A 12,262-nucleotide genomic window follows, 5' to 3' on the forward strand; every position below is an offset into this window, starting at 1 on the left:
AATATGGGAATAACTTTTTGAGAAAAGCAAATGCAATAAAGTCAATTCAGAAGACAACATATCCCACAAAAAAGAGAAGTAAAAAAGTATGGCAATAATTTTCCTAAAGGGAGGAAATAATTCTGCGTACTGTTTACCATTACTGTTAACACACAGTCATAGAGAAAAACATAAATACAATGTTACAACTCTGGACCTTTCGACTTTTTTCTCAATCAAATTTTTTATATGTCGAAAAAGCCGCATATTATTTTTTGTTCCCAACACCACCCGGAACAACACAAATTTATACAGCTAATTGTATAATTATCAGTGGGGTTCAACGATTTATCGACTAAATACAGGAAATGATTACGTAGCTAATTTAACGGTTGATGTCTATAGGGAACGCTGTCAATGGGGATAAAAATATTTTCACTGTTGTCGATTTATCGCGTCGGTTGCACATAATAACTTAGTTCTGCTGTTGTCGTTAAATAATGTAACAAGTATAGAAAAACCGATCTCTCGTGGAAAAGATTTTCGAAAATTATTTTACTTTATTTCGCCATATGTGACCTATTTTCACCAAATTGGCAACACCGTAAAGGCGTAATACAGGAAGATAGCGAACGCAGCAAGGCCGATTGAATAAAGCAGCTTTTAATAGCAGGTGAATTGTGGTTAGGAAGTTGTTAACAATATTAGGGTGGCTGCATCCTATTACCACTCAATAATTTGCATTGTGTTTTGTTGATTTGAAAAGCAATGACGAAATCATTTTAGAATTTATAAGTTATATTAAAAAAATAATCTTCATCGTTCTCTCATTTCAGTGGTTTGAAGCATTTGTATGGAAGATTATCTTTGCAGCAGAATTCTCTTCCTGCTGATAGCTTCGTCTCGTGCCATTTGTCGCTGTGATTCTTGACGAATAGGTACGCCTTTTCCCTATGGACATGGTCCTTATCCACGGTTGCGCATATGATTTCGTTGCTCTTCGGAAGGTGCTTAATAATCTGTAAAACAACAACAATTTAATCATTCATTTCGATTGCCTTATATTTGAAACCTTGTTGGGAAGATTGGTTGGATTAAAAAAAAAAATGCTGGAAATACTTTTTAAGAATAACCTACCTACTATGACTTTATGACTGCTGTTTTGCAACATATTAAAAATATTTTAGCAGTGGAAAAGTCAAGAATTGTTGAAACATTAAATTCTTCTCAATAATTTCGGGTTTTCCGTTTCAAGTTTCAAAAAAGTTGCTCGCCCAGAAAAAAAGCGGACGACCAAGAAATCACATACCCTTATATCTTCCCACACTAGACGAAATAATGAGTGGACGAGAAATCACAACGGGCACAGCACCTGACCACCAAAACAAAGCCTTCGCGTATGGCAATAATGGGGATGGGGCATGGAATAATTTGCCCTAAATAACGAATTACATTACACACCCCGTTGACCTCCACCCGTATGCCGGAGACCGGACGTTGGGCATTATATGTAAATAGTTTCCCACCAGATTTCACATGGTGGTGTTCTGAATGATTTTTATTTTTGTTTTTGTTGAACGATGTGGGGTTTGCAGGTAGTTGTAGGCGACTTACAGGGATTGTTAGAAGTTCTTAGGGCGAACAATTGGAAAACGTGTTATTATACTGCGTTTAATTGCGCGAATGTAAGTGTGGGATACAGGATATATAGGGTGGTTCACTGTCAATGCGATTTAAAATGAATTTTGAACGGAAAATGGTATCATTTGGAAAATTTGATCACAAAATATTGTCAGCGATGCGACGTCACATCTTTTTTTTTTAAAGATATTTCAAATGGGACTTCCTATATGTTATTACTATTACTTACACTTTACGTATTAATAAATTAAATTAAATTAATTTCATTATTTTTTGTTTCAAACATAACTGCAACAATTAAAAATTCGTTGAAATGTCCTAAACTTGGGGCAATTTGAAAGACCATTTTCAACCTTATAACGTGGCCTTAGCTAGTTCCAAAATTTCAAAAATCTGCAAATATGAGTACCGTTAAATTTCTTGTCAAAAAATCATCCAGTTATGCCAGAAATAGGTCGATATTTTCTCAATATATTCTGGAGAGACCAGCAAAACTTATTTTTTTTCGAATTACAACTTTTTCACTTGAGAATATAATATAATAATAGTTTTGAAAAACAAATACTTTTTGATTGCCACAAGCTATTTTACTAAACATATTTTCAATGATAATTTTAGCATCTGAGTTTCCTTAGTGTGTTTCTGTTCAAAAAAATGTTCTCTAGGTAAGGTTATTATTTAAAACAATATTTGTAAATGGAAACACGTTTTGTCACTCTTTTATCAATATTGAGTTCACATGAATGAAAAAATCAAGTAAAGATTTTCAAAAAATTTGTTTTATCGTGATAAGCGTAACTTTGGAATTTTATGTTTAACTCGAATAAATAGTTACTAACATGTTTTTAACAGGTCCATCGTCACAGTAATGTCCTGCTTCCATTAAGCGTGTTCCTGCTTTTAAAAGCAGAAAGGGAACCAAATGAATACAAACAAAAATGTTAATCATCTTAAGGAATAAACAAAATGGGATCTAAAAATTTTTCATGAAATACACAAAATTCTACACGTCAATAATACAAAAAATCATACTTTGGTACAAAAGAAATATCAATTATTATGCACAACGGCGAAATTTTCAGCATCCTGGCATTTTTTGACATTCGTAACTGATGTTCCCAAAAAGCAATAAACTTCATACCTTTAAAAATTACAACAATTTTCTAGATGTTTGAAATTTTCTTGAGTATATTATAATCCCATAGGTCCATAGGTAAAAGGTTGAGGTTCCAAAAAAAGGAATATTTTCGCTGTCGCTCCAGAATATTTGGAGAAGAAACCTACCTATTTAGAGGAAGATAAAAAAATTAATAAGTTTATGCAGGTTCTCTATAACTAGTCAGTTTCTCCGATCTTATAATGAATAGATGTTTGTTTCCTTTACAATTACGAATTCTAACCCCAAAATCATCGGGGTTTCAATTCCCCCCAAAATGTCTATTCCGGTACCTAATGTCCCTGGGTCTAATTAAAGGCGTTCAGATTCAACAGGTCCGTCCTTCAGGCGTGTCTAAATAACCTTAATTTTACGTGACATTGCGTGTGAACAATAACAAACTACAGCTCAACCAGACAAAAAATAAATAGGTGCGTATTATTTTACACCCCTCATGAATAATATAAATTGGAGAGTTTTAGACCCCCGAGCACTGATCAACTGCAATGAGAAGGCGCTTTTACGCTTCGTCCATCGTCCTGTAATAGTCTGGGGTGACCATAGGCGTAGTTTTGTGGATTTTTTGAATCGATTTATTGAAAAACGACGCTAAATCAAAAATTACGATTGAAAGGTCTAGTACATAAATCCGATTAATTATTGGTAATTTCATTTTTATTTCTGTTGCAAACAAAACGCGCGGAAATGACAATTTCGAGGTTTATGTATCATCTTTATTGTAACCAGTGTTAAATATTTTACGCCAGTCAGGCGAATATTTTTTTAAAAAGTTTTTTTTTTAAATGGGTACCATTAAATTTCAGTTTATCCATGAATTAGTTACAAAGAGGGAGCTTTGTATACTTAGTGTGTATAAACTAATTTCTCGCTTGCTGATGCTATACGTCCCACGTCCTGTTCGTAACTACGTACGTAATTATTACCTTGCATCATAAAGGATGGGACAAGGCACGTCAATGAAATCACCGGGGTGAATAATGAAATTCGTCGTTGGGGGAATTGGTTATTGTTCCGAACACCCTCTCTTTAATTTGGTCTGCTGGTCAGGTGTGATTTCGTGATTTTTTGTGATTTAAATTAGGTTGAAGGGCACCCTGTAATGGTATGTGGGATTCTGTTTTGCCCGGCAGTCATTATCTGCAGCGGGGCTGCGTGTTAAGTAGAATTCCATTATAATATTCTAATCATCGACCTGAACGGTCTCAGTTGTCGGCATGCAATTGCGATATTTAATTATATTTTGTTTTAAAATTGAAAATGACTATTTGTTGTGGTTAACTACTCTATTGGTAGTCAAAGACACTAATGAAAATATACTGGACGGTATTTGAAGTTATTAATTGGGTTAAGAATTTAAAAATATTAAGTTAAATATTAGTTCCGGTTAATAATATCGACTGACAATATTGTTCGATGTCGTTACTATACAGTGTGTCATGAATACACCCTGGGATCTAATTACTAAGAATATGATTTTCTTCAAATTGTGGTGGTATGCTAGAAAAAAGAAGTATACCATCAATTGTGTGCGGTGTTCGATGTAAAAAACCCTTAGTTCAAGAGCTTTATGTGAAATTAATTTATTTAAGGCAATTTTAACTTTTTCAGTAACAAAATTTTCTCGGTTAGGGAGATACGCGTATATATGGCAGAGAAGAATCCTAAAATATTTGCGATATATAGCCCAATTTATGATAAATGACAATTTAGTCACGGGTTTTTTTAGGCACCAGCGGAGAGCAGCGAGCGACTGTTTCACAAATGAGTGGGTGTAAAATTTGTGTGCGTGTGTGTGTGTGTGTGTGTTGTGTACTATAGTTTTTTTTACCACCATTAGTTTTTGGGTAGTTTTGGTTAATTTTTGTTAGTCGGTCGCGAACTGGAACTTTAGTCACAGGTTCGAGACCCATCAGTTGTTTTGTATTTTTTTGTTTCTTAATTCTAACGGTAAATATACTCGTACTGTTTTGCAAACTTTTACTGAAAAAGTTTTAACTCATTCTTTAGTAATTCCTTTATAAGCACTTGCTTCGCTGCGTACCGCTCCTGTCAAATCAAACTCGTCGCTAAAATGGCACATTAATTTTTGTTGGATACTCTACCCTATTATTCTCTGAAATTGCTTAAAACTAACCATTTTGCCTTATACTCACAGAGTATAGTTTGAGTTTGATTTGAATGGTTAGTTTTGGTTTCAATTGCAGAATTTTTACAGACGCCTTCTAGCAGCCAAATTTTTGTAGATAGCCGATTTTCATTTGAACGAATAATAATAATAATAATAATAAAGGGCCTTTATTCGGTTTCGACGGAGATATCTTACAAAAATATACAACTGTGGGGGCGGCATCTAACATAGCTGCTCTCATGCAACCCCCTAAAACGAGTATATTACACAATTTATAAAATAAAATATAGCAAATAAATTATATAGACATTTATTCAAATTCATTCAAATGTGATATGTTCCATACCAAAACAATTAATTTGGTCTTCCCTATACAGTGTTCCAAAAAATTTAGTGCATTGAAGTGAAACGAGTTTATGTGTAGATTATTTGGTACTAGTTTTTGTCATTTTCAATTAAAATTTTAAATATTTGCAAATCAGTTTAAAACAATTTTAGCTCATTAAGTTTCTGGGTACAGGTTAAGAAAATTGACGTGTGCGTAATAATACTGATAAGCAGGATAAAAAGTCTTCAATGACATTGAGTAGATTGATTTCAAATGGGTCCCCTTTTGGAGTGGCAGAAAATAATGACGTTCCGTTTTACGACGGAAACCGAACGAAAAATGTTCTTACCACTTCGAGGCATCGGTGCGTGCATTGCTTGTTTCCCAGTGCGTTGGCCATAAAAGGGGTGTCTATTTCCTGCATAAGCACTGGCGACCCTTTGGGTTGGTCCTTGGATCCCTTTTTAAACTGACTGCTTAAGAAAACGGCGCAAGTGCACGGAACCGGACCAGGGGGTGGCGTTTCCTCAGACGGAGGAGCAGTGACCGTTTTGAAATCGCCCTCTTTGGCATTGTCGGTGGCGGTTATGTTCGTTGGGAATACAATGAGCGTGCTCGCCAAAAAGAGGAAGTGCCACTGAAAATTAACATATCTTATAATTCCGTATAAATTTCCCCATTAATTCGAGGATGCTTGTAGATCGATCAATAGCATTAAACTAATTCTGTCAGAAATACTGCCTGGACAGATAGTTCATAGTTATATTTTGTAATAAGATTTACTCGCAGCAATGCACATATGAAAACTGTTGTAGCTATCTTAGTACCACCCTGAACGATAGGGCATAAAATGTTTAACAAAATATTAGGGAAAACAATTTAGCGTTTTTTTCGATGAGAAAGGTCTCGCTATAACATTTGGTAGGAAAATGTTGCGAAGAAACTGAATTGTTGAAGAGCTCATATGTTGAGGTAGAAGAGCAGTGCTCGGTCGATTTCAGTCGTCATCTTTAAAGTCCATGTTCGCTGGGTTTCGTCACAAAATGGGAATGTAGAATGTGATCATTTTCTTTTATCTAAATTCGGACCTACATTCCTGGCATATTTAGTTATATCAGAAGTGTTCCAAAAAAATCAAACTGTTACGAGTAGAATTCGGAATATTGTCGACAAAATAAAATGAAGCACATAAAAAAATGATATTTTTTCATTTATTTCCTGTCCAGTCGCTTGCTTAGTTTTGAAATAATTTTTCATATTATGTATGTATAGATTTTCTTAAAGACAGAGGGAACAAAATTTTACATTTTTGTTCAAAATGGTTTATTCCATTTTAGGTAACCTCAACATGTGTAAAAAAAATAGAAGTAAAATTTGCATTGAAGTAAAACCACAGCAAATAGAGAATGAAACTTTATAGCAAATACACTAAGTAAATTATAATATACTAATTAAATTAATAATTGTATAGCAACTAAACGTCACATTTGATTATGTTTAATTTTGGGATATCCTGTAAAAGGCAGTATGTGGGATATAATTGCGATGTAAAATACTATTTATTGTAAATAATTCTTGCGTATCCTGAACATAACTTAAGCATTAACATTTTTTAAAAACATCTTTGTCAATATTAGGTAAAGCCCAACTTATTAAGACCAGAAAATAAAAGTGTTGAATTTTAGATACATATTTATGACACTTTTTTTACATTTGCTACAATTTTCATAAAATGCATATCAAATCATAATAAAACAACTACATTTAAATGCATATACATATGCATATTCTAAACATAACTTAAGCAATGAGATTTTGTAAAAACTTTACCAACTTTAGGTATATTTATTATGACAAAAAATTGTAGTGAGTTCAAATGTATAAACACATTTATAATACTTTCTGAACATGTGCGGCAATTTGAATAAAATGAAAATCAACTCAAAACAAAATAAAACAAATACATTTATTGTTTTGTAAGAAAAAAGTATTACAACTAAAAGAAAGAAAATATATAACTACAATAATATCTTAAAGATAAACCTAAAACAAAAACTAATAAGTTCCAGTAAAGTAGATTTGCGATTAGTAACTACATATAACTTATTCATTTTTTGGAAAGGCTGTTAATTTTAGTTTATTGATTATGAGTTTTTGTGATACATATTAGACAATATTAGATAGAAGGTTAGGAAACAAAATAATGGCGACATAGTGAATTTGAGAAAAATTTCCCCCACGTCGGCATTTTGAAAACAAGGGTGCAATTTTGAATAGCTTATTTGTTATTAATTCTGGAAAATATCTTTATGCTAAAGAATCACTATTTTATATTCTTATATTTCAACATCTTAAACCTAAACTCCAAAACTCGCAAAATTTATTCTTACCCTATGCATCACTTCTAAATGGGTCCACACTAAAATATCACACTGAATCAATTGTAACGCCAAAGGCTATGGTCAAACTAATGAGGTCGTTTTAAAATGGCAGTCGATTGTTTTAAAATAGTTGTTTGGCAATAGTAGAGTAAATTTGCAACAGTCAGATGTATTTGTTTTTTTGTCACGTATTATACAAATATCAAATTGCAATATTCCTTCGCCTTCGCTGCGCTTTTGTTTTTACCTCAAAAAATGTCATAAACACCCATTTGGTTAGTTAGTTAGAAATACTTGATTACGTTATATCCTAAGGAGATGAAAAAAAAATAGTATTCCAAATTCAAATTATGGATGAAGTCATCTTCGCTGTTGCAGTGTTACCATCATCCTAAAAACTTTAAAATTTTGCATACTTGATGATTTCGTTTGTTCTGAGCAAACTCCTACATATTTTTTTCACATACCCCTAACAAATTTCAAGTTATGAAATAACTTCTAAAAACTCTATTGATAAACATACCTCACCTAGTTTGGTCTTAGCACAAGGTGCCCTGTAAGTCAAACATTTGAAGGTACATACAAGGATGTCAGGGTTTTTCAGTACGATACAATAATTCCCAAATTAAATACAATTAAAAAAAAACTAATGAATTAAAATAATTTATTTTGTCCTATTTAAAATTTCACAATTTTTATGACATTTTACAATATTTGGTAACAAGCGATGATGGAAACAATTTTAAAATATGAGACCACAGCCACTGCAACGAAAAATAGAAAACAATATATCTCTCAATCATTTAAAGAAACTTCATCCACAGGATACTGTAGTACCATACTAATACTTATGTTAGCTTCTTCTAAGTTTAACTGAAACTGGTTTGCATTCTACTCTGTTCCTGTTTATCTACGGTTAAAGGAGGCGAAGCTAAAAAAAAGATACGAACATTGTCTCGTATGCCTGATGACTGATAGAACGCAATCCAGTTTTAATTAAGCTCTGAAGGAGTCAACTGTATCATTGGTGAAATGTCAGGAAATTCGACTCGTCAACCACCGATGCAGGGGGAATTTAGAAGATTGTAAATAGTAATATTTATCTTAATGCTCAGTTGTTGCTAATAGGCTATCCAAATTGGAGATCACATTGGCAGAGTTAAAATTTATTACTTTCATTTTTTAATTGTTCACGTGGGTTTTTAGACATTTTAGTATGTGTTCATCGTCATTCCTACCTTCAATCTGATAAACGTATCAGAATCATCGCATCAAATTGACGGGATTTTTATTAAAGGAATTCATTTTCCCTATTTGTTTGCGACGATGACGCCATCCGAATCTTTAATCGGCAATTCCCAACCACAAAAGAATTTGCGAGGTTAATTCTTAGCATGTAAAGTAATGAGGACAGCGGCATGATTTCAGTCGTTTAATTTTATTCTTTAAAGTTCTTTTGATTTTTCGAATGTGTTTACAAATTGCTGTTCTTTTACTTATTAGCTGTACCTATTTAATATTACGTTAAGTACGCTAATATCATATGGAACACCCCGAGAAATGTTTAACACAATTATTTTCATTGATGACCTTGATTCTTCGCTTTGTGCGATGAATCCGAGCTGTGTGGTGGCATACCGAGTGCGATCAACAATATGCCAGTTGCGTTAGAAGTAATAAACACATTTTTTAAATCGACTATAACAACTCAATATCTATATTAATTAAAATTGCTGATGATCCTACATTTAAATTATTTATCACATTATGATTTTAGATTAACTTTAACATTATCCATCAGTGAATTAATTCATGGTGTTTGTTGTGTCAGTCTTGGCCTCGATCTTGCGATTGCTAATTACGGCAAACCTCCAACAATACAATAATTAAATATGTGGAATAAATTTGAATATTTATGGAAGCAATAATTTAATAACTCTATTGACCGATCCCGGTATATATGTTGTGGATCGTAACGATAAACACTGTTGCTACGTCTGAAATTATAGGCTGGGTCAGAGGGTCGTTCTGGGTAAACTTGGCATTTTGCTGACGATGCCACTCGCTGATCCGCCAAGGATCGGTACAGCTACCCACCAGATAGCGTGTTAATATTTTTCTATGTGGTAGGTAGGTAGGCGACATTTTGGAACTCATTGTTTAACGATATGACATTGAAAATTCGCATTTCGTTAGAAACTTTTTTGCATGACGCAGTTTAAGTATTTTCATGATTGTACTTTGGATCGGATTTTACTAAGTGATTTTTGTTTATAATCTTTTGCCATACATTCAGATATAACACCATTAAAAAAGATCAAAATCTAGTGCTTGTAACTAAATTTGATATCTTTGGTTACTTTTTCGAGACCCTGAATGTGCTGATAATTGAGAAGTTCTAAGGTTTCTTTAATATTCTCGATAGGTGCGACCGGTTGTTAAATACCATTTGTTTTATATTACCAAAGGAAGAGTTGGTTCCTCTGATATATTATTTTGGATACTAATTTTTATAATATGTTTACCGGTAGGTTAGATATTTTCTTCTTCCTATTATTCCTTTTATTTCTGTAAAACATTTGTTATTTTTTCAAGCGTTTGACAAATGACAAAACGTGCATAATGTTCTATTATTTACTTAAAAACATATTATAGAGAAGCATATAATTACTCCAATGAAATTCTCATAAATCAGCAGAAGAAAATAGTGATTTTAAAAATGCAAACTATTATTTCCATAGAACGGAATCGAAAAAAATACAAATTTAAAAAAATATACATTTTCCGTTCCTAACCTACCATCGAGCATCAACAACCTAGTATAATATATTGCAATTTAATTTTAATATTTTGTTAACATTAACATTTTTTCATTTAAACAATTACCAGGGAATTCTAGGAAACGGACAATTAGATTATACAGATTTGTGTTCAACAAAACCTAAGATGTTATCTCTCGTTTTATTCCTTCCTAATAAAAATTAAAAAAAAAAACAGAGAACAGAATTTTCCCGATTTTGAGGTATGTATTCCCAAAATAAACCAGCCACCCCAGGAATAGAAAACCGGACATCCAGTGAGATACTATTTTCAGAAAATCATGGAGGTTGTTGCCAATACTGGACCCCAGCCCGATTTTATTACCGTTTATTTAGGGCGAATGTTTGTAAGGACGTATTTTTAGATGAAACGTTTTGGTTGTGCTCGTCAGCCGATAAAAAGACGTTCGGTGATTGTTTTCCGAAAATCGCATAGTTTATTTACGAAATATCAGAATAAGCGCGAAGATTGCGTCTCAGCCTTTTTTTTTTAAAGAAAGGTTAACCAGTTTTAACTCGCGTGATGTATGCAAAGTTTTATCCCATTTTGATGAAAATTACTTCAAAAATACTTTTTTCTACTCAGTTCTTTAAAATACCAAAATATCCATTGATCAGGCGTGCCCAATGTGTCACTTTAAAACGTACGCTTCATTAATCACTATCGCGAGCCACTACGAGCATTTCTTTTGATTTAAAGGCAATCGGATGTTTTCGGTAGATTTCAAACATTGATGGTATTTTGACGTTCTAACGCTCACGTCACATGTCACTCACTGCAAGTATTCATGCTGTTTTGCAAAAATGTACCCCTAAAACTAATGATCGTAGAAAAAGTATAGTAAACAATGCTTTCATAAACTGCTTAGATAATCTTTTATTAAACAGTCGCACTAAATTGTGACCAAATCGTTGTTAATCAAACTTTAGTTTTATCAACTATTTAGGAAGAATTTACAACATAAATTTATAGCGACATGTTTTTAAGGCTATCGTTGCTAGGGCTACATATTGTTGAATGGCAATGTCAAATGTGAGAAACGAAACTGCCGCGGTAAAATGACAGTTTCCGCGAACTAGATCGGTGTATAATTAAGTAATTTTCAGAAGGGAAGAAAAAAAATAGTATATTATGCAACAAGTGCGGTAAACTGCATTTGACTCACGAGTTTTTAATAAACGAGCGAGTTAAAAAGTTTTCCGAACGTGTTGCATACTATACTTTTTCTACGAGCGTTAGTTTTTGGGTACATTTTCGCAAAACAACACGAATACATTCACTGACTTGGCCGTCAGAATTGACAAACGTCAAAATTTAAGGCGTGGTAAATATCTCCGAAAATATCCGGGGGAACGAAACTGATGTGGTAAAGTATAGTATGCGGCACGTTCGGTAAACTTTTTAACTCACTCGTTTATTAAACACTCGCTCTCCTCGCGACATATAAACTCATGACTCAAATGCCGTTTTCCGCGTTTCCATAATATACTATTTTGTATAAATAAAGGGCAGTTTCATATGGAATCTTCGAAAGCGGTGAGTTATAGAAAAAAAAAAATTCGAAGCAAATAAAAAAAAAGACAAAAAATGAAAATATATTGTCAGTGGTCCTTTATTTATATACCAAGATTAACAGCTTCACCTTCGTTCCATTAAAAAACCTTACAATTACGAGACATGTAGCTCCAAGGTTTAAAGTGCAAGGTTAGATTCACCAACCTCCTTCCTGACATTTAAATTAAAACTTCTGTTATAAACTCTTTCCTTAATTTTTACCCTTTGAAAATGGTTCGTTAACGCCCCAGGAG

At 33.1% G+C, this 12,262-nt stretch overlaps 1 protein-coding gene across 2 annotated transcripts in view; it reads right to left on the bottom strand.

The window, feature by feature from the left end:
• Positions 1–658: 658 nt before the first annotated feature.
• Positions 659–12,262, bottom strand: part of LOC132697284 (follicle cell protein 3C-1) — a 38,061-nt gene continuing 26,457 nt past the window's right edge. Inside the window, exons 1-3 of one of the 2 annotated variants that reach the window (XM_060662649.1) lie at positions 7,644–9,370; positions 5,603–5,890; positions 659–998 (exon numbers count right to left, since the gene is read on the bottom strand). In XM_060662649.1, the coding sequence (XP_060518632.1) occupies positions 807–998; positions 5,603–5,890; positions 7,644–7,652 (489 nt within the window). In that variant the 5' untranslated portion in view covers positions 7,653–9,370 and the 3' untranslated portion in view covers positions 659–806. Of the gene's footprint in view, positions 999–5,602; positions 5,891–7,643; positions 9,371–12,262 lie in introns of those variants that run through there. The other variant, XM_060662650.1, reaches the window with a different exon arrangement.

The sequence above is a fragment of the Cylas formicarius genome, unplaced genomic scaffold (genome assembly GCF_029955315.1).
Source record: "Cylas formicarius isolate icCylForm1 unplaced genomic scaffold, icCylForm1.1 PGA_scaffold_1__22_contigs__length_36826433, whole genome shotgun sequence".
In the NCBI taxonomy this organism is placed as follows: Eukaryota; Metazoa; Arthropoda; class Insecta; order Coleoptera; family Brentidae; genus Cylas; species Cylas formicarius.